The sequence below is a fragment of the Teleopsis dalmanni genome, chromosome 2 (genome assembly GCF_002237135.1).
Source record: "Teleopsis dalmanni isolate 2A chromosome 2, ASM223713v2, whole genome shotgun sequence".
Lineage (NCBI taxonomy): Eukaryota > Metazoa > Arthropoda > Insecta > Diptera > Diopsidae > Teleopsis > Teleopsis dalmanni.
In genome coordinates this window covers 143,204,604-143,229,094 of record NC_051847.1, presented here as the reverse complement: position 1 = coordinate 143,229,094, position 24,491 = coordinate 143,204,604, and the positions used below count along the sequence as shown (strand labels likewise).

Here is a 24,491-nt window from a genome sequence, read left to right as displayed (position 1 = left end):
ATAAAGCCTACTTTTATGTAAAAACAAATGAATTTCATATTGAAGCTATTTACTTGCATAACGCGCAAAAATGTTTCTAATAAAACTTAAATCAATTTACTTTCAAAGTGAACTGCAACTTTTCTGTAGAATCAAAGTCAAGCAAGATACATTATAGAGTAATTGCAGTACAGATTTCGTTCTACAAAATAGTTTAGGCATTCATTTAAATTATAAAATTATGAATAATTAAATACAAGAATTATTTCCAAGACCACTGATGACGGGTATTTGGCAATACTCGAAACAGCTGTATTGTCAGCCAAAAATTCAATTAATTAAAATAATATAAAAAATAAAAATTTTTGTTGTTGTAGTTCACTACTGTTCGAAAAACCTCATTATAAAATTATTCTAAAAAATTGCGATATATTTCAAAAACCGCACTCTTGCATAAAATATAAATTTCTGTTTACAACGGTGTACTATATACTATTGTTTTTAACTGCGCTTTATATACATAAATGTATATTAAAACTTAAGCTTTATGTTATTAAAATTGCATGCACTACGTAATAAATAAAATATATCATTTTTTATATAATTAAAATAAAATATTCGTATTAAAACTGTCGGCATAAATAATATCTTATTAAAAGTAATAAAGTGTTATATATCATTGCACAAAATTAAAATTTGGAATATAAAATTTACTAAAATTATACTAGCGTTAATAAATAAATTTAGGTTGATAATTTTATTCATTTTAATTATAAAATTCGCTCAAATAGTCAAAGAGAATTAAGTAAAGGTTAGCTTGACACAAGCTATTATTTATACTTTCTTTATATCTGTGTGATGAAACTACATCTACAACTTTGAATTACCAACAATATCAATAATAATTTAGAAATTATATATTATATTCAATCCTATGCAGTTTCCAATCATATGCAAATATACAATATATTGCATATCTTCAGTATATATTTTAATCTAAATTTAGACTATAGTTTTGTAAAATAAAAATTATATGTCATCATTTTGCGTAGGTATTGTCCAAGTAACACTTCTATCCTTATTATTATTATAATTGTTGTAATTACGATTAGAAGTTTTCTGATATCTTTTAAATTTAAAATTTGCGAATAAATCGCGTTTATTATTATCATCTTGATCTTCAACCATTGATCCACTTGGATTTACATTAACATTAACATTACGTAGTAAACCAACACCAGGTAATGCAGCATTGCCACTTCCATCATCATTATTACCTTTCCGAAAATTATAAACACCTCTACGATTCTTTATATGTTGCTGTTGTTGTTGTTTGTTATCTGGTGTACGTTGAGGAGTCCGCTTTGGACTACCATTACCTGCATTTTGCTTAAGTAATGGCTTTGGATCCAGCATCAATGATGGGAATAGCTCATCATCTGCTTCGAAATACTCTGGACGTGTAAAATAATAATCGTTATTATAATAGGGTTTAAAAATAGGTTCGTTTGAACAAATACGAAACGCATGATATGCATGCGATATTAATTGTGGAAATTTATTTATCCAATATTGGGTAAATTCATGTGGAATGCTACCAAGTAATTTTTGCACTTCGTCGGTTAATTCATGATAATGGTGTTTCTAAAAAGAGACAAAGAATTTATCTAATATCTCTATTAAACGGATTAAAACACTCACTTTATTTCGTAAAGCCCTCAGTAAGTCACGTACACTTGCGCCCATATAACCACGATATTTACGCAAATCATCTGTAATTAAAGGGTCTAAGTGCAGGTTCCAATCTTCATGCACTACTATTCGACCATTCTTTTCTAAGCTTTTTAAAGGTTCTACATGAAATTGTAATTTTTCTACACGATCACTAACATCTTGCAGAAATGCCAATATTTTTTGATCATTCCAAAATATTGGATGGTTACCAATTGAACGTGCCAAAGGCCGACACTGTGCGTCATTGTGTATCATGTCAGCTATCAGTTGTTCAGCTAAAATCTAAAAATAAAATTTAAAAAATCAAACGCCATTAGTAAAGATTAATATATTTTAAATAAGAATATATAAGCATGACCACAGAAGACCATTAAACTATGTTATTTGCCTGCTGCAAATTTAAATCAGCTTTTTGCTTTAAAATACAATATAATAGCCATTCTTAACCATTGAACTTATATGGTTCATACAAAAACGAGCATCAAACATAGGCCACAGCCTGCTATGGCTATGCTATACTTAATGAATCTATGAATCTACAATGACTTTGTTTTATATTTTGTGTTATCTGTCCCAACATTTTTTGAAAACCATTTAATACGCCTTGGAAACTGTTTTTGAAGCATAACACAGGGGCTAATTAGGTTAGGTCCTATGCGTAACGAGCTACCAGTTCTGTTTACCATATGGTACCATAAACAATAAAAATTAATAGTCACTTTACTGTTAACAACCATATCAAAAAAATCAAAATAAGTTCTATAACTTTTACACCCCAACACAGTTCGCAATATATATATATCCGACTTTTTTTAGTTGCATGAGAATCTAAAATGATAATACAAGACAGAATTACATTACATACAGTTGGAATTACATTTTTTTTTATTATAATCTGGTTGATAACTTCGTGGAATTTATTTTTAGAATATGACTTCCGGCATATGTCCGCCGTATGACGTACGGCGTCAATGGTGAAATGAACATTGGCTTTCAATGCTTTAAGAGTTGTTGGTTTGTCGGCATAAACCAATGACTTAACATAGCCCCATAAAAAGTAATCGAAAGGCGTAAAAACGCACGAACGAGGGGCCAGTTAACATGACCACTTTTGGAAATAAAGTTATTACCAAATTGATTTTTCAATAAATCGATTGTTAAACGCTCTGTATGGTAAGTTGGGCCATATGTCGCCTTGTTGAAACCAAATGTCATCGATGTTTAACTGATTAATTTTTGGAAACAAAAATTCAGTCAGCATGGTTCGATTGCGCTCGCCATTCACCATAGCAGGAGCTCGTTCCTCATTTTGAAATAAATAAAGACCGATGATGTCGAGAACCCAAACAATCAATTTTAATGGATGTAATGGTGATTCGTAATGGTGACTGTCAAACCATAGTTTTCGACATCGATAGTTTTCATGCAGTTTAAAACACACCCGATATATCGCCTTACCTTAAATAAATAGTCAATCGTAAAAATAAATATGTTTAAAAAAAAATCACAACTCAACCAGGTTTTATTTCTGCACATAAATATATGCGCTTAGAGTTTAAATGGGAAATGTCTCTTACACTCATATACTATGGCTATGGCTATATCGCACAGGTACATAAAGGAATATTTTGTTTTTGTTTAAAAAAATATAAGTGGACATGTAAGCAATTTTTTTTTATCCCTGAGTACTTTCATATGAAAAGTGGTAATACAAAGCAATGGAGTAATTTCTTAAAAGAATAACTTACGTTTTTTATAAGCAAAAAACTGGTAAAAGCTCTTTAAATCAAATTCAAAAAAGTTAACTGCTTACCAGTTTACTTTGTTGCAATGTATCAACATCATCTTTAAGCTTACATAAGCTGTATTCATTTGATAAAATATTGGCTTGACGTTTTAATGCATCGCCAAATGCATGTTGACCTCCACTAAGTACATAATAGTAAACACAACCCAAGGAGAATATATCAACAGCAGTAGTCTAAAAAAAACATAAGATGGTTAATATTACCATTAGTATTTATATTACTTACAGTTCTCTGACCGCGCATCATTTCAGGAGCAATCCAACCATCTGTACCAGTAATTCCAGAACGACGGGAAAAACTAGTTTTGCCGAAATTTAATTTCTTACATAACCCGAAATCAGAAATCATAACACGCACTGTCCCATTTATGTCAGGCAGTGATAACAAAACATTTTGGGGTTTAATATCGCGATGGACTAAAAAATAACATACCAACAAATATATATAGATATATAGTGACCATAACTGATATTTTGAGTCATTATGATGCCTAACAGTCGTTTTAAACATAATTTAAATAAATAGTAATGTAATGTAGTATGGTATATGGTTAATGGACATATATAGCACTATAGCGCAATATACTATAACTTGTAAGAAGTTTTTAAACAAAGATTTAATTTTTTTGTTTTTTCTATTAGTTATATATACCATAACCCAGCACCTGCACTTACCGATATTTAAGGAATGTAAATGATAGAGTCCCGATGCAGCTTGTCGCAATACACTCCACACATCAATTTGTTTGCGAAAATCTAAGCTACTTTCACCTTCTGTATAATCCTGCAATGTTGCAGCACACAGCTCTACAGCAATATAACGAAATTGACGATCCTGTTCTGTACAAAAGTAACGTACAACATTCTCATGCGCATCGCTCTCACGTAATAATGCCACCTCACGATCAGCAAAAGTAAAGCATTCAGGCAATAAACGTTTTACAGCTACATAACGTTCTTCAAAAGTACCTTTAAAGACAAATGTGCCTTCGCAACCTTTTCCAAGTACTTCATTAGAATTAAACGCAATTTTTCCTACTCGTATATGTCCATCACCCAAATCAATTAGATCTTCTGTACTGATTGTACTACTACCACTGCTACTTTTATTTGTAGCATATGTTTTTGAACCATTTTCGCTCTGATTTTTTAATTCACGCATAGTACTGAACATATACCAAAACATGCCCAACATAGCAATAACCAAAACAAACAGTATCTGATGAACTTTACTACTGGGATGATCCATAAACCATTCATTTATAAATTTTTGTATTTTATTGCTATTAGCAAGTATGATTTTTTTTGTTTTGTTAAATGCATTTGCTTCTATTTTTATATCAACCACTGGATCTGTTTGTACACCAATGTCGGCATTGGATTTACTATTGCCGCCTGTTAATATTGTGAACCCATTTGCAGCCCTTAATGTTTCATCAGAAAGTTTATGTATCGTGGCTAAACCATGATTTGTTTCATCTTTTGCTGGACTTGGTGATATTTGCAAATTCAGATCATTCGGTACTTCATAATGACCGAGAACTATGCCAGCATTATTTTGTATAACATCATTGATAAATACTTTATTTTCATCAGATTCCTTAGTAGTTTCTGGGCCCCCTAATAATTTAATGGGTGGTGTTGTGGTAATGCTAGGCGTATTTTTATCTACCAAAGAAGGTATAGCATATAAACCGTGACTATGTTCTCCTACATATAACGATTGACTATAAAGGAAAATTAATTAATGACTTTATATAACTTCTATTAAAATGCGACTTACAATAGCTTTATAGTATTCACATTTCCACCTTTTGACTCCTCCAAAATAGACATAAATGCCTCGTCAGATACTGTAGTAAAAGGTACACTCAATAACCCTTCTGAACCCAATAAAAATGCAGCCACAACAGGACTAGTTAAGTCACGCTTCCATATGAATTTTCCACTTTTACGATCCAAGGTGACAAGATTACCATTTGCTGTAGTAGTTAAATGTAAATATTCTACAATACACAAATTCATTATTTTATTATGATATTTTTTATGTTAAATGCATATGACCTACCATATTCCTTTGATATATCTGCCGTCATTGTTAATGCACTATAATCATAAAATGTTATATTCCATGGCTTCTTATTCTTATCTTTTGCCAAACTGTCATACATCATTACTGTATACTGTGTACGTCCAAGATAAATCGAACGCGATGTTGCCCATCCAATTTTTTCACCATTTATTTTTGAACCATCAACAGAACCACCAAAGTCCATAACTTTTTCACGTCGACCAGATTTTGGATCTACTATAAACCATGTATCACTTTTTTTGCCTGAATACAAAATTCCATCCGAAGAACGGCATGGTGCGCTAGCAACCAATTGTGGTATTGTGTATGGCAATTTTTTTACACTTCCCATATCACCCATTTGATATATGCTACCATCTCTTGGATCTGGCAAATACTGTGGTACATGAACATTCTGCTGCTGTTCAGCCCGTATTGGCGGATCTGTAAATGAAATGAAGTTATTAGTTTAAGAATAATGTTGATTAGTTTTAAACGGGTGTGAATGTTCAATCCAGTCTTTTTTAATGCTTAATTAGATATATATGGCTCATGATTAAATTTAAAAAATTAATTTTTATCAGTTATTGGAAAAAAAATATATACTAAAACTTTGGAAGAAATACACACACCTTCACAATTAATAACAGAATATATACTAAAAATACAAAATATAAAATACAAAAAAAGCTTTCAAATGTTTAATCTTACTATAAATATCTGTCAGGAAATTCATTCATGATCTTGTTCCAATGACATGCTCGGGTTACGACAACTATAACTGCAATCATCAATGCAATAAGTTAACCATTTTATGGAATTTCATTATTAACTATCAGATTCAATTATTTAACTGATTTATAAATACAGCTAAACTATAGTATACAGAAACTAATTAAAATAATATAATCTTATAGCATATTAATAGAACCTAACAGACGTGAAAACTTATTTCTGGAAGATCAATAAAAGTAATATGATGATAAATGCCCAAAGTATGCTCAGAATTTCAAAGAACCGGTTTCTCGATTACACTAAATTGATTCCCAAAATTTAATCGTTATAGAAGATACAAATTTTTTGGTCAGCCAAAAATTTGAAATTCGAACTCGCACACGGCCTAATTAAAAATAAATAAGAATTCTGTTGTTACAATTCATTGGCGTGCGAAAGCGCTCCATCTTTAACGATGAAATAATCATCGGACCTCTTCCTCAATTTGATGAGATTAAAACATCCATTACGTGATCCTGCAAGCTGCTACAACTATACAGTATCAGTCTTCTCAATATAACATACAGAGCGCTACAGAGGAAATCACATTTTAAAGGAAGGATGTGATGAAAAACTATTTACAGTTACTTGGTACTATCCACTAGTAACACCCAGCTAGACAGACCAACAAAGTTTAAACAAAAATTTAAATTTGAACCATTGGAATAATCATAAAAATTAACCTTTATAGCTTTCTTTAAAAGTAACACTACTGATTAAAAAAATGGTAAAACGTAAACATTTGTAGTCACAATAACCTATCTTAGATAACATACATGAGATATTTGAAGTAAAACTATGTAAAATTCACAAGGTTAATGTACGCCTAACTTTACCACATGCTTTAACAAAAGAAGTTTATATATAATTAGCACAACAACTGCCGATAATTATAAAAATAAATTATTTATTTACGCCGCATACTAAATGTTTATATGCGAAAAAAATGATATTACTAAGCAGACCACAAAAAGATGATTAAAATGGATACGTATCCAAAGATTATCAAAGACTTAACCGTCTCCTATATTATATATAATTATATGTTTTATAATCAATATGTCAAACAATATTCTATCTAATAATAATCATTCTATATAATAGTCAGAAGTGAAACCATTATGATAAAATAATGACAAAAAAGTGTGCAACAAAAGCTCTGCTTTTATTTGTTTGTGCAAACTACGTTCTTTTAAACAGTTTTCTTAATTGGTCAAAATTGTTGGTCCTGTCAATGACAACTTAGGAAAGCTTTCACTGTACTAAAAACTTTAAACTTTAGATCCATAAATTAAGTAATGAAGTTAAATACCGTAACTTAATAAATTATAAGTAGGTATAAACAATATTTTATTTATGCTGACTTTTTTTTTAAACTTTATTATTGATGAGTGATGGGCTAATTAACATAGTCAGAATTTGTGATTTGGTTTTTTAATAAAAATTTTTTTTATTGTTTTATTTATTAAATCTATATATCCGACATTTCAGTTGTTTCGGTCGTTTAAGCCCATCATCAGGGAACATTTTTTAAAAACAACTGCATAGAAAAATATGGTATATATATATTAATACTGAACCTTCCTTGTCTCGAGGCCTTACCATGGAGTCCTTACATATTATGATATAGAAAATATTTCTGTTGTCTATTGTGCATTGCTACAAAAGTTATTCTACAGAAAAACTGATTGTACATTTTTCGTTGAATTTGCCTAATTGCCCCTTTTTTTGATGGGTGAAATATTGTAAAAAAAATATAAATATTTTTAATTAAATGTCTTCGTAAATTTAACATCAGTACTAAAAAGAATTTAACTACTGAATTATTAACAGAATTATTGAAACTTTTTTAAAATCATGTTATTAAATAAATTAAATTATAAAATGGAATCTATTCGTATTGTAATAAAGATGAAATATTAATTATAGGAAATCACTCCTATAAAACCTTTTTATTGATAAAACTATTTTATATGATTATCTTATCTTTGAAAGTAGTACTAGAACTTAGTTGTTATTGCGTTAATATATTGCATATAATGTATAACACATTAAAATATCATTTTAAATTATATGATTTTTAAACGATACTGATACAGGTACAAAGGATACTTCTATACTCAACGTTTTAAACAATATACAAAATAAATAATAGATGTAGTAAAAAGAAACCCATGAAATTTAAGACTTATTTACTACAGTTAAAATGAACAGATTTAAGTCTAATATACGCTGTTTTGTTCAATAACTTGCTACCATTTATAAAGCCAATTTCATTATGCATCTCTCATAGAAATCCTCTTCCTTATTGGCAAAAAATTGAGACTATCCATTTTCAGAAGTCTCTCTTGAACCAAATTTTTCACCAGAAAAGTCATAGGCCATGGACACAAACAGATAGTAATCATTTAGTGCCAGATCTAGACTATGAGGTGGATGCATAAGAACTTCCCAACTAAGTTCCCGAAGCTTTTAGCGAGTCCTTATAATTCCTTTACTATTGCCCAAAGCTGGTCGTTTCTGGGCGAATAATTTCTTCAGACAGTACAGGTTCAATTGTTGACTACAGTTCCGAGTTAAGACTTTTGCTTCCATAGGGAAGCAGTTCATAGTAGATAATTCCCTGCCAATTTCACCAAACAAACAGCAAAACATTCCTGACCGTCAATCCTGGCTTCCGTTTCACCGTTTCAGCCGGCTCCCAACGATTAGACCATGAGCATTTTCGCTTTACGTTGTCGAAAATGATACACTTTTCATCACCAGTCATCAACAGCTTCATAAATGGGTCGATTTTGATGCGGAACAGCAACGATTCGCATATGGAAATACATTAAGCTTCCTTTAGTATTCAACCTTATTCAAATGATTCCAAACGGTTTTTTGTGCAATCTTTAGGACAATCTAAACAGTTGGCCTTTCAGTGCGTGGTGCATTATGCGCATGATTGGCGGTTACAATATCAGGGACCATAAACACTATTCACATTTTTAGCCACCTGGCTTGCGTTTTTGCCTTTATCAAAGAAAAACTATAAAATATGATATATTTTTTTTTTGATAGAATCCATCTGTGACTCGAACAAAATTAAGTGAACCAATTACAAAACTATTAAAAAATTTTTATTACGAAATGTCATCTTCCTAACGCCATCTAGCGTAACTCGGTCGAACTTATACAACGCGGCATACAGATAAGTAAAGCCATCTATTGAAGATATAATGGATTTGTTTGTACTACACCTAATATATTATAAATAAGCACTATATTTTTATTAATAACCACTATACTTTTATTATATTTATAAGATAGTGTAATTTTAAGTCTGTTCTTAGTACAAAACTACATTCTAAATAATTCTTCTTTTATAGCAGACTTATTTTATAAAATAACTTGATATGATAATATACATAATAAATTTAAATTGTTAAATAAGCAAAAACCAATTTTAAAATGTTTATAATTTTCATGACGAAGTTTAACTGACTGCAGTAGATAAAATTTTTTCAATTAGAGCCCCGGTCATAAATATTTACTACAAAAAATGTTCATATTTGCTTTGATTTGACTTTAAAGGCTTACGAAATAATTTATATTTAGCTTGGTTTATATAATGTTTTGTTTATACATCAACAAACAAATTATTTAAATTTATTCATTTTATAATTTTTATTATTTTTTACAAATTATTATATTTAATTATTTACTCAATACATTCACAGTTACCTTCAATTTTTCTATTGCTCTCATTCAACTGTAATAAATCAATTGAATAAGCCTAAAACTCTCCATAATATAATATTTCTGTAATATTTATAGATAGACAGAAGTGTATTAAAATGCTTTTAGTAGTTGCTATAAAAATAATTATATTTCTTGTTTCATTTCTTATTTCTTATTTAAATTTATTTATTTTATAATTTTTATTATTTTTTACAAATTATTATATTTAATTATTTACTCAATACATTCACAGTTACCTTCAATTTTTCTATTGCTCTCATTCAACTGTAATAAATCAATTGAATAAGCCAGAAACTCTCCATAATATAATATCTCTGTAATATTTATAGATAGATAGAAGTGTATTAAAATGCTTTTAGTAGTTGCTATAAAAATAGTTATATTTCTTGTTTCATTTTATATTAAAATGTGTTCTTCACTATTAACAACGAATTATCGATAACACTTTTCTGAATTACCGCTGATTATTACCATAATCTATTAGGGCAGTCATACCAGCAGAAAAGCAATTATCTCTTAATTACACAAAAACAAAGCTATTAAAACAATTTTTATCATAATTCTGAAAAATGTTATGGAAATTGAAAATTGTGTTTACCTAAAATTGATACTATAGAACAGAAAAAAAAATAATAATAATTAACTTTCAATTGACGACAAGTCTCTAGCTTAGTTCCCGTACTCTGGTACCAATCTCCAAAATATTGAAACATTTTAACATCACAGAAAGAGTTTTATCTATCCGAATGTCTTCTTTTATAATCATCATCATAATGATGGCATTTGCTCCAATGCGCACTTTTTTAAATTTAACAAATGATTGCCTTCCTAAAATAAATTTTTTTGGCTTGAATAATTTTTCGTTTTGTTCCAGGGCTAAGAGCAAAAAGTTGATTGATTTCTAACTTTTCATTTCTCATTTAGTCTACATATTACTTGAATTTAGTTAATAATTTACCACCAAACTGGAAAAACAATAAAATCAGTTTATTATTACAACTTTTCACATCAATTAAATGCAGAAGAATGCAAACGCGGTTAACAGAAGAAAGAAATAATTTTCCATCGAGGCAAGGCACGTCCTCATACACCTGAAAAAACACCATCGCTGAATCCAAAGTCAAACATAACAAAGAAACAATTATTACGAATTGTTACACAAACCGGCCTATAATCCATACTTGATTTCTCTTACGTCTTGCTGCTCTGATGTTTCAAAAAAACTTTTTCGCGGAAAACGATTACAGCTGTTATAGCTGCAGCAATGGACTAGGTATTTTACAAACCTTCCGGAACACCACTTCAGAAATGGGTTCTAAACATTGGAAGATCGTTGAAATAAAAGTTAAGACAGAGTATATCAATTTTTTATATCATTGAACATATTATATTATATATCCACATATTACATATCCGGAAAAGAAGACATCACTAAACCAATACGTTTTGTTATATATTACTTTAAGAGCAAATATATTTACAGAAATATATAAATTAAGAAATGTTACTCTCTAATTTGTTTTCACTTATAGGTGTATGAGAAATTTGGTTTTATGAATTATATCGAACATTTCGTTGAATTTTTAAGCTTTATTAGTTGTAAGTAAACCCAAGCATGATCTTTACTATTATGAGGAATTGTATTCAAAGAGCCGTATGTAAATGATTGTTCATAATATTATTATACTGAATGTCACATTGTCACTGACATTCCTGATCAACTAAATGAACTTAGTAACAAATCTAACTGAACTGAGTAGTAAATGTTTTTTTGTTCAAAAAATCAGTTGTGATATTTTTCAAAACCAAATTGGCATTATGTAACTATTAACGGCCCTATACTTATACTTTATTGAAAATTGTATTCGTTGATAGAAATGTATTACTTCCGATATCAGATATGTACCTGGAAGTACTAATAAACAGCAAAATATTATTGATATTTATATCAAAATTTTTGCAATGAAAATGCTTATATAGGTATATAGGCCTATATCATACACATGGTGTAGGTTTGTACGGAGAACTAACCCTATATTATTTTCAAGTTCCGCATTTTAGATTGAAACGTGTTTCTCGATGTATTCGGCATATTTTTGAGAATATTATAATAATTTAATAACATTTAAACACGCAACATCTTTAATAAATAAATTACTAACACCTTACTTTATTAGAAAATACTAGCGTTCATCGTAAACATCCCAATCTATTGGTAAAAAAAAACATTGAAATTTATTATAAATAAATAAGTGCTAAATTCATTATAGATCTAATACTTGATCATTTGTGATAAAAATAAAAAAAATAAAAACTACGCAAAGAAAGGATTTTCAGATTGACAGTTAAGCGGTAAATCGGTTTACAAACATATACACTAAAAATTACAACTTTTTAATAAAACAGCAATAAAATATTAAAAATGTTGTACGTAATAATTGTCGTTGTTATTGTTATAAATGACCAGTCTCCAGTCTCTATAAAGCAATTTTCACAGTTTTCCATTACAAAAACAATATTAGAATTTATGACATAAAAATTCTAACTACTTAAGAATTATGAGCATTTAAAGCCCATTTTCTCAGAAGAGAATTAAATTTTTTTAAGAGCGCAGAAAAATCTCACGCAAAAAGAAATTTGTTTTCATATTAATAAAGAACGGTCGTGATATCTTCACATTAAACTTAAACATGACGTGAACTAAAATATAAATTTTAAATTTTACAATTTTATTATACATGCACCGAATTACGGAATTAGCAAGTAGCAGTATGAGATCTTTCATATCAAAGTTAAAATTATGTCTTTGAACTCAATTTGTTTTGAAAACAATAAAAATTATTTACTATAACTGCTCTACTGCTCTACTTTCATGATTCCGATTTTGGAATATATGAAACAAAAATTTTTTTAATTCTATTTTATTTTAAATATTATACAAAAACTTTTAACTATTTCCCCGCCTTTTTAGGACTTCATCTTGTGGCCCTATGCTGTTCTTAGGAGTTAAAGGAATTTATATATATATAACACATATATATATATATTAGGACTTCATCTTAAGATAATTTATAATTTCTACAAATTAAGCGCCCTTACTTACTGTTAACTTTTATTAGTTTTCTATATCCATCTGAAATTCCATACTTTACTATATAAGCTAATTCCATCAACTATAAATCGATGTTCAATTTATATTTCCATTACAGACAGAATCAAACGTCCATCATTATTGTTGCATACATAATATATCAAGTAATGAATATAATCATCGAACTTCCATTGTTTCATACATTCGATATCAAATAGTGAATGATATCACCTATTCTATCATTCTATTCTAACTTTCCAAAATTCTATTCTACGTCATATCTAATTTTTAACTAAAAAAATAAACATTTTTTGTTTTGTATGTGTGGGAGCAATGGCTCGTTTCTAATTAATTATAATATTGTAGCTCAAGCCAAGAAGTTATATATGTACATTTTTATAAAGGTAGAAAGAATTATTATAAGAAAAAGAAAATAAAACTGAAGAGCACCGGTAATTAAAAATGTGCATGTATACGAGTACCAATGATTTGAAGACTAACAGCAAAGCAAATACTCAAGAACATAAATAGAAAAAAGAATGTTTAATAACAATAGACAATAGTAGTTTTTTCTACTTTCTTAGATATATTTTATTTAAGCATTTTTGATATCAAAGCGAATGGTGAATAATTTCACATCACAAAAATATTATAAATATACGCAACAACCGAAAAACCGAAACATCAAGAAAACTGATATTTTATTATACATTTTTTGATTAAGATTTTTTCTGTTTACTTGAGAACAGTTAAAATAGTTTATATTTTGATTCAAATGCATGAACAATTTTAAATCTATTTTTTACACTTTCCACATATGTTTACACAGATGTCGCCATTAATGACGGTGATTCATGTTTCTTTTAACGGAATAAATAAAATATAATGAAGCGTTTATTATAAAACATTGTGTTGTTTAAAGTAATATTATTTTGATAAAATGCTATGTTTAAAATAGCCAATAATGGTTCAGAACCTTATATATCCAAAAGAACATACTTGTGTATAAGAAATAAGTATCGAATTAAGGATTGTAAGCTAAATATTATATTAAAAAGAATGGGTTCCGAATGACAATTTACTTGACCAAAAAAATGTCTTTTGGATTTTAAAATTTTCTAACTACGTATTACCATTCTTTTTTATTCAAAATAGAATAGATGAATATTATTTTATATAATAAAATTTATATAACATACAATTCTTGATTAGAAACTTATAATGTAAAACAAATTTGAACCAACTTCTTCGATCATTATACCAGCCTTCGTTAAATTAAAAATAATGACACACACTCTAGGAACTATCGGGGTTAGGTCTCGGTTTTACTCGCATTTTCAGGCGACCATTAAGGTGTTCGAAGCCTTTATATAGAGTATAATAACAACAAAAACAGTTGTACACAACACAGTTATTTAGTGGAACCAGTTGTTGACTCGCATTTAGGCTTATTTATTTAAATTTTCTTAAATAAATATACATAAGGCCCTATACAGTTGCCGCTAGTATGGCTTTATTTATACTAAGGGCAATATGACATTTGAAATCAGTTTCTTACAGAAAAGAGAGGTAGGAAATTGTAATTATACATCTATAATTTCGCACAACAAAAACTGCTGCTTGAGCTTGATACACACACATATGCAATATTTTTTTCCCAACGAGAGTTGTGTATCTATGTACTACCAAACAAACATTTTATATAATTGAACAAAACAAAATAAATTTCAACCTTTAAGTTTCACGATAGTTTAAACTCAGTTAAAAAAGTTTTCAACCATTAAGCTGCCGATAGACCGAGTAATACGGTCTATTACAGTAAAGTTCATCCTCAATATAAACATTACAAAAACATCTCTAAGAGAAATAGAGGGAAATAAATATGTTAATATGATTCATATCTAATTTAATAGTACTAAGAATACTTTCAGTCCCTCAGATTGAATGTGTGATTGAAGGAAAGATGTTTACTTCGTTAATGATATTAGGGGGTCCTTTTTTACAATTATATTTCATTAAATCTAAGGCGAAAGTATCACAAATAACAAACAAAGACGATATATAGGAAACCCTACAGAATAATTAACACTAAATGTACGAGGTTTAAATATCTGAATGTCTATATCTGAATGTTTCTAAATGAAGCAAAGCAAGCAAAGATGTATATAAGAACCCCTACAGAATGATTATCAACAGAAAATGTACGAAGTTTGAATATCTTTATGAATGTTTATAAATGAACAATTTCTAACCGTTTACACAAGCTTGACATGACTCAAAAATCGTCGAACTGGGTGCCTTATAAGCTAAAGAAAATAAACATCTTGTGGATCATTGCCATTTAAGAGCAAAAACGAAAAAGTTTTTAACCAGTAATAAAAATCAGTTTGTTTTAAGTTAAAATAATTATTAACTTAGTGATAGACTATTAAAATAAATATTTTTATTAAATATTGAGTTTGAAAAACGGACCAACAACGTTAAAACCACATTGATCGACTCAATCCCATATAAAGTGATATCTTGAAATAAATTTACTTCTGCTCAAAAAGTATCCGGATTTTGTTGTTTGTTAGCTACTTCTTAAGTAATAGACCTTTTTCAAACATGTTTTTTTGTTATGTTGGTACACCCTTTCTTGACATATGGTACAAATTTGAACGCCATCTGTCAATAAGTTTGTGTACAGCAACTGTTAATGTGAGACTACCTCAAGTGCATTTAGCGATTTTTACTATGAAAAATTCTTGTACGCGATTTTTTGACCAAACACGGCACCACTGTCATCGCTGAGGCACCATATTCGCCAGATCTAGATCCGTGTGACTCTTTCCTGTTCCCGAAACTTAAATTGCCCCTTCGTGGTAAGCGTTTTGAGTCGACTGAATCGGTAAAAGAGAATTCGCTGAAGGAATTAAAAGCCATACCTGCACGAGCCTACGAAAAGTGTATGGAAGATTGGGTTAACCGTTGGCATATGTGTATCGCTTCAGAAGCAGCATATTTTGAAAGAGATAAAATAAAATTGGAATAAAAATTAAATTTGTGTGTTTTATTTACAAAATAACACATTCTTTTCCAACTTGGTTATTAAGTGTTATTACTAACATATATCAGATCAAAACCAAAATTTCAGCAATCTGTTAAGATTGGAGACATTCGATTTATAAAAGCATTGACTGAATAATGTCTATTAATCGAGAGGTGTTTACAATTCAGTTGAAAAAAACTTCCCTTAACCACTTGTTTAAATAAATTTGTTTAATATTAAACAAATATTGTATTTAAAACAAGACTGACAAATATTTAACATGGCAGAAAGTTGAATGACAACACGAAAAAAAGCCATCTTATCGCATTTATAAGTCGCAATGTAACTGTTGGTAAGTTACATATAACATGAAATGTATTTAAAAATGTTGAATTCGGTGTAATAATTTAGTTTTAAAGTGTAATATACAAAAGACTCAATATTTAACTAAATCAGAACATTTAAAACATCTATAAAATAGTAACAAAAATATCGTATTAAAGAGATGAATAAGTATAACTCAATTTAAAATATACAGGGTTTCAAAGAAGCCAAAAGTCTACCAAAAAAAAAACTACGATCAAATATTTCAAAAATGTTTCATCCCAATAGATATGCAACCTTAGATAGTTTTAATAGAGCCGAATATGTTTTCGTACGGTTAACGTGTCGCCCATGCGAACCTGTTTCCTACCACTTGCTTCCAACTTTCCACTTGCTTATTTCCTATGACATCCATTACAAATCGTATTGTCTTTACTAAGATCTTACTTGCACCCAAATGCATATAATTTATAAAACATTGGTAATAAAAAAGAAACTTTTACTTTCATTTTAAAATTGAAATTGTTCTATGTATACTCACATGCAAACCAAATCATGATACCGTTCAAACTCATTACAGAACATTGCAAACACACAATAATTACTATAATTTCTCAATCCGATGACTCATAAAATAAAGTACATGTTGAAATGTAGAGCATTTATATATGTGCTCTTATATATGAACTAAACTATAATTACTAACTAATTAGCATTATAAAATAAATAAAAATTAAATCTTCGATAATATGACCGCTAAAAAAATTGCTCTAAAGTGGTACTGACCTAAGACGATTATATCTATCGATTCTAACCACTTATCACGTATACATCCATTGCACAATTATGAACAGAATTATTGAATCAAGACATTAATATTACTGAACCATAAAACCTCAGTAATCGGAGCAACTCATTTTGATCTCTGTGGTAGCAGATTCTTCAACGTCCGTTATACATAATAACTCACAAGCTACTCATATGCCACTAATGATTCAAATAGCATCGATATGGCACTGAGAGAATCAGAAAAATGGCGAGAACAAGTCTTATCTACAAATCCACTTTTATTTATTGTCGTTGTAGTTGAAAATTCTACTGTTCCTTGGGAAATTAAACAACACTATGTATTTAAAAATACAAATTTTCAATTTCAGTCGCTAAATGCATAAATTATTTCTAACTTGAAATTTAATCTAGCTATTTCAATGACCCAGTGTTTCTAGCAAAAATTCCGTAAAATATTAAGTGAATTTCTCGATATTGTGCTAACTTTTACAGAACACGGTTTCTTGATACGCTGAGTGAAAGGGGAAGATAAGATTTGAGTTTTACAGTACAATACTGTCTTAGTTTGTTAAAAATATTTGAAAAATGATACATAACAGTGTGCCGAAAATGCTTACTTACTAATTATATATATTTCTGTTAGAATGAGTGAGAAACAAGCACTCGTAACTACATAAAAACCTATAGTAAACTAGTAAATTATGCGTTTCTACTGTAGACTTTATGGCTGGCTATGTGATAATACTATAATAATATTTACATATCTACACAAAAAGCTTTAGTTAATTATGCGTTTTTGTTGTAGACTTTATGGCTATGTGATAACATTTGAATAATATTTCATCCATTTTCGTTATTTTGTAATTCAACAAGTGACATGTACGCCCCTAATTTTCTTATTTTTTTTTTGTTCAGAAAGAAACGAATTACAAGTAAATTTGTGAAACCCGTAGCAAGAATATTCTGTAATGCAATAGATCCAGGCGATATTATCATTGTGTTTGATTAAAGCAATTCTTGCCATTACTACAGATTCTTTGGGTTCCTCATTATCTATTAGCCTTCTTGTTCTTTTTAAAAATTGATAATAAGCTTCTCCGCCTTTAATATTTTTAACGAAATTAAATAGAACTACTTTAAAGTTCCTCCTTATCACTACGCTCAGATAGGTATAAAAAACGTGTAGTCAAGTAAAATGTGTGAAAATGATAAGTTTTGCAAAACAAAATATAAATAAAAAACTAATTTATAGCTAAATGTAGCGTAGAAAATAAAAATTAATTAACAAAATGGGAATTTTTTTGTTGTGTTGATATGGGAAAAACAATAAAAATCAAAGCATATATAAAAGTTGAATCAATGTTTAAAATATCTACAAATCACTTGTCAGTCATTACCTTGGCTTTGCTAGTATCTAGCAACACCTAAAGATTGTTTCATACATTATCAAACTTTTTATTGGAACTTATTCTAGCCTTCTCAACTACATACATACATATAGATGTATAGATGTGAAGAAATAGTAGATACTAAAGAGAGTAGTAAGTGAAGGTTTCACGCTTCATAGTACTGATGATGAGACGAATTCAATTATTGACGATCGACATTTTAAGTACGAAATAATTGTTATCTGCAGATATTATGACTGTACGCTTTTGCTTATCATTTGAGTTGTTTAGCGAAACAAAATTTATTTCTGTCTGTTTTGTTATTTATTTGCAATTCAATTTTTTTAAGAATTATATTTCTAATAAAATACATGCCATTAAAAAATGTGCAATATGTTTTAAAATATTTTAACAAGTAAAAAACAATATATGTCAGAAAGCTAATGCAGTAGAAGTCATAAATGCGAACATTTGGAAAACCTGCGAATCTAAGCAACTGTGCCTGTCATTAACATTAAATAGCAAACACAGACCGACATAATTTTTACAAGTAAAAAGTATAAAGAAAAATTCATATATATATAAACGAGTATATAAATATATATGCGAGTATATAAGTATAGACTTTTATAGTATGTAGTATGGCCTTATATGAAGAAAAATGTTTTATCTAGAACACTTGTACGCTAATTAAATATAAACAGAAATTCTACCAACAAACAATCGCTGTGCAAAGCAATAAATTCAGTTTAGGAATTATAAGGTTTTTGTAAAGAAATGGCTTAAAAATGTTCATATAAAAATAAATAAATAAATAAGTAAAAACAAAATTAGTAATACAGTTATACGCATTTAAAATTAAGAAATTTAATCAAATTTGAATATATTAGTAAAATTAGAACCTCACTATTAAAACTTATAATGAAGTAAGGTAGTTGATTTATCAAGCCAGAGGTATAGAAAAATAGCTTTTAAAAATTGTAAAAATTAAACATCCCTGCACAAAAAATTAATTAACTTCACAAAGATTCAAATTAAGGTATAACTTTAAAAAATACCTTTTAAAATTTTTATAAAAATGTTAAGGTATAGTGTTTTAATAAAAGATTGGAAGACTCAACGATATGCAGGCATCTATATGCAATCTGGCCACGTTCCGATAAAAGCAAATCCAAAATTCTCATTGAGATTCTGACACTAAATAGCATTTTGTTCGCAAATGGTTCTATCTGGTTTTAAATCCTGAGCTTTTCGTACATATACGGTAACACAATGGGGTAATAGGCCTAAGGGATCGCCGATATAACCTAACCTATTCTAGCCTACCGTAAAGTGAACACATTTTCAGAAGTAAAAGCGATGCAGTATGTTAACTTATGCTCTTTACGAAAACTATGTTTAATGATAAAGAATCACTACCTGACTTCTGTACTGATTAATTGATTTTTAAAGATAAATTATTTTATATATTATACGTAATATTCTATGTAATACAGCTACTATTTCCAAGCTACCATTTTCTTATTATAATAAATTTAAATATGACTATTTTTAAAATATGTGTTCAAGCTGATTTTTTGAATCAACTTATTATAATAAACTTATTATAATAAACATATTATATACAAACTCAAAATTTTAAAAATATTTATTTTGAACGTGGTTTATGGTAAAATCATTTCACTCTAAGCATCAACATTTTTTGTTCCGTGTAAAATAATTAATTTATATAAAATTAAAATATTTTTAATGTTCATATTTTTTGTCGAAAGTCGAAAATATTAAAATCTGGAATAGAAATAAAAAAACAATAACAAAAATTTAAGTTAATTTATTAAAGTTTGGCTGACCATACAACGCTGTTTAGAATATTTTCAAGTACTCTTCATCAGTGGTCTGGGAAATATTCGACTTTTTTTTAAATTAGTTTATAGTCCTTATATGAATTGTTTTGACTGCAAGTGCCAGGCTTAGAACTCGTGTTTGTCAAATTGGAAGCGATGACTATTCGTGTTTTTCCACAAGTGGTCAAGACACTAACCAAAGCCGTGCTTTTAGATTAGAATGGGCTTATAAACTACAGTTTTATTTAGAAAAAGTAGGTTAACGAATTAAAAGTAAATTCTTGAGGTTGCCTATTTTTATTTCAAAGCTATTCTTTTTGCAGAGACTTCTGTTATGCATATTATATTTACTTATATACGATAAATTATATACTTTCAAATAAAATGTAAATATAAATTTACAATAAGATAGTGCAACAGACACTACTTTTGAGAATGCAAGCTTACAAGACTTTGTTGATTATCGATAGCAAATCTTAATGGTGAGCTATTATTTAACTACAGCAAAGACTGTGAGCCAAGCAGACTATAGCATGTTTATACTAAAAAACTGATATTCCCAAAAATAGATCAGTTAGCTACAGGAAAAGAAACCCATATATGTAAATGGTACACTCTACAGAGCACGAAAACAAAAGACCAGATACAAACGCAGCACAAAATTAGCATAACTAGGAACGGTCCGAAGTAATAAAGAAGAAGGTAGGGATTATCACTCAAAAAATGACAACATTTGACTCATAATAATAATTTCAGTATGTATCGGAGTATGTATGTGCTTCTCTGTATTATTTGAATGCTTAAAACTCGATCAGTAAAAACCATGTTTAAAATATATAGTGTTATTAACTATTTACAATAACAATAAATGTTAGACCACCAAAAAAAACATATAAATATTTATAAATATTTAGACCTTTGGTAGAATAAAAACGTTTAAATGTACTACATTCTTAAATTTATGACAGCTGGATATTTGTTGAAAAGAATTTTACGATACCTTATCTCAAATCATTATATATACATAGCTGCAGTTGTAGCATGTATCTGCATTTATTAGTAAAACAATTTTACAGTGCAATTACTATATTTAGAAATTACGCATGTGCTAAATTTGCAATTATACAAAACAAAACATTAAATGATGCCGCATATGCAGTTCTCACATTTTAAACGAGAACCATTTAAAGCATACAAATGTGCAAGTATCTAAATCAATTGTGAAATGTAGATTGCAATACATTCATATATGAAAATATTACCAAATAAAGGAACCTCTTATCAACATTTTCATAAAGAAAAATGTTTCATTTTTTAAAACATTAACGTTTTTCCTAGTTTAAATGGGGGTTCAACAAAAACAATATTGAACATTTTTTATGCATCTTGGATGATATAAAGGCAATACTTAAAATCAAATGAATTTATAAATATATATAACACAAAGTAATCAGAGGCATATTGATCTGATATAGAATGAAATGACCTTTATTATTAAATATCTACAGTATATTTTATTATATTATTAAAAGTACTTTATATTTAATGTTAAATTCTTTACTGATTTAAGTTCTTTTCATAATATATATCGATAAATTAAAGAAAAATATTTTAGTTTAGTTTAGAAACCTGCTTGTTGTTTTTGTTGTAGCCATTCCGGAACCAAGAAGGCATTGACATTAATAAATTGGAGGACATATTTATAAGACAAAATGATACAAAAGAGAAATATGTAAGAGACAGGGTATATTTGTAAGTTAATGGAAACTAGCCCAGACCACAAATCTTCTTATTTATCTTCATCATCATATGATATTTCCAAATTTTATTATTATTGCAGAAAAATTTTTCGAAATCAATTTGTAAGAGGGCTATATATATCATTTAAATTAATTTATTTATTTTTAAATTTGACAATCGTTCAAAAGAAAACACGTGTTGATTGGTGCAAGAAAATGTTGAAAAAATATGACAGATGTAGCTCAAAACATGACTACGACTACGACATCGTGACAGATGGTAAGTTGTGGATCGATGCCAATAAGCTTGAAACAAAACGGCAATTTACTGTTTAAGCCTTTCAAGATAAGCAGATTTTGACAAAAATTGTCTGCGAATAAAACCATTCCAAACAAATGGTTGCATGTTTTATCTGAAAAACCGGTCATGTCACAACAATACCATTTAAACAACATAAAACCGTCAATTCTGAGGAAAACCAACCATCGAAAGATCATGCTCCACGACAATGCAAGTTCCCACATATCAGCTCAAACAAGAGTTTTTGAACACTCAAAACGTCGACTTTATGGTTCATCTGCCCTATAATTCCGATTTGGCACCCACAGACTTCTTCTTGTTCCCAAACACTTAGAGAAAAATGCTTTTCGATCGTTTTTCTACGCTCGAAATCGTTGTGGTTTTGAAGATACTAACTTTAGAGTGGCAAAACTGTTTTAAAAATTGGTTTAATCGAATGAAAAAAATGTTTTGATCATCGTAGAGAATACTTCGAATAACAATAGAACCATTTTAACTGACGAAAGACTTAAAAGGAAGCCCTCGTATCAATAGTTCAAAAAAATTTTCAACTCCTCAAAGGTTATGTTTGCCAACAACTAACGAACTTTTTATACCGACTCAGAAAGGTAATGTTCAAATAAGAAGATAGAAATTTTTTAAATGATTTGCACCTCCATTAAAATAAATTTCAATATGTAGAACGTTTCGTAAAATTTTCAAAAAAAATAAAATAAATTATTATTAAATAATAAATAATTAAATAAAATAATTATTTTTTTTAAATAAGTGTGAATTATTAAAAACAAAATTTGTTAAAACCTATAAAAATAAAAAAGGATACAACAGATTCCAGAGGGCTTTCAAAATTAAATTTAATTAAAATTCAGTTTTTATTCAAAACAATGTAATTATTTAAAATTTATATACATATTACGTAGTTGAGAATAATAATTCAATGCATTGAAAACCTGTCTATACAATAATAAAATACAAAAACATCTTATGGATCTGTTCCAGACTTAAATCTCTTATCTATCAAATATAATACCAAGCGCTTACATATGCATACGAATACTTTAGATTGTATTTAATAATTTATGGAATTCGTTTAAAAAATTAAACGCTATTTCCAAACAACTATTTGAACACCAATAGCAAAGATAACACTGAGCTCTTTCTACCATATGTGACAATAACAGCGGGTAATTTACCACTTATAAGAATTGAATACACTTCTATATATGCATGTATCTGTGTACATATGTAACGCCTCATTAAATAGACATTACCAACTAATTTTTTAATATTTTTTAATAACATAAATAATTACCATCTGCTATTGTCCAGCGTATTTCACTTGTTATTGGATCTATTGCTGTCAATCCACCCCCCAAAGTGGAAAAAACCATTAATGTTTCCTCATCACGCGCCAAATCGGTACAATCCTAAACATATTTAGATATGGTTAATAATATTATCTTTAAGCAACAAATTTGCAACAAATATAACACTCACTTCTTTGGGCACACTTTCTTGTATTACGGAACCGGGGTCATTTTCAACACCATTCTGTTTTCCTGAGTCAGCCGCTGTTGCCGTTTTAGCTAACGAAATTTGCGCTGATGCAATAAAAACAGAAAAGAGGCAACAAAATATTTTTAATGCCGACATTGATGTTTTCATATTTCTCATTTTGTTTAAAGGTTTTTTCTTTTATTATTTTTTATTAAAAACCATAGTTTTATTTATTTTTTTATGTGTTTGTCTTTAGCATTATACACATATATCACAAAGCTGTGTTTTACGCACTATAATTATTTATAAATAATTTTCTTCCCTTGCACATTTTCCGTAATTTTATTCACTCGCCATTATTAAAATTTTCATACTGAA

At 28.7% G+C, this 24,491-nt stretch overlaps 1 protein-coding gene across 1 annotated transcript; it reads right to left on the bottom strand.

The window, feature by feature from the left end:
- Window positions 1-717: 717 nt before the first annotated feature.
- On the bottom strand, window positions 718-24,491 carry LOC119678462 (serine/threonine-protein kinase/endoribonuclease IRE1). The gene is made up of 9 exons (XM_038090299.1): window positions 24,114-24,491; window positions 23,929-24,043; window positions 5,589-6,035; window positions 5,304-5,526; window positions 4,196-5,247; window positions 3,747-3,937; window positions 3,527-3,694; window positions 1,681-1,995; window positions 718-1,623 (listed from the first exon to the last, which is right to left on the bottom strand). Exons 1-9 carry the CDS (start codon window positions 24,288-24,290, stop codon window positions 1,009-1,011), a joined length of 3,303 nt encoding a protein of 1,100 aa, XP_037946227.1. The 5' UTR covers window positions 24,291-24,491; the 3' UTR covers window positions 718-1,008.

What these genes read in the sequence shown, in the direction of transcription:
- LOC119678462 (XM_038090299.1), bottom strand. Translation starts at nt 24,290, where the DNA reads ATGAGAAATATGAAAACATCAATGTCGGCATTAAAAATATTTTGTTGC. An exon ending in TTTACATTCCTTAAATATCG is followed by an intron (nt 3,938 to 4,195) that starts GTAAGTGCAGGT and finishes GTTATTTTTTAG; the next exon opens with TCCATCGCGATATTAAACCC. An exon ending in CATTGCAACAAAGTAAACTG is followed by an intron (nt 1,996 to 3,526) that starts GTAAGCAGTTAA and finishes TTTTATTTTTAG; the next exon opens with ATTTTAGCTGAACAACTGAT.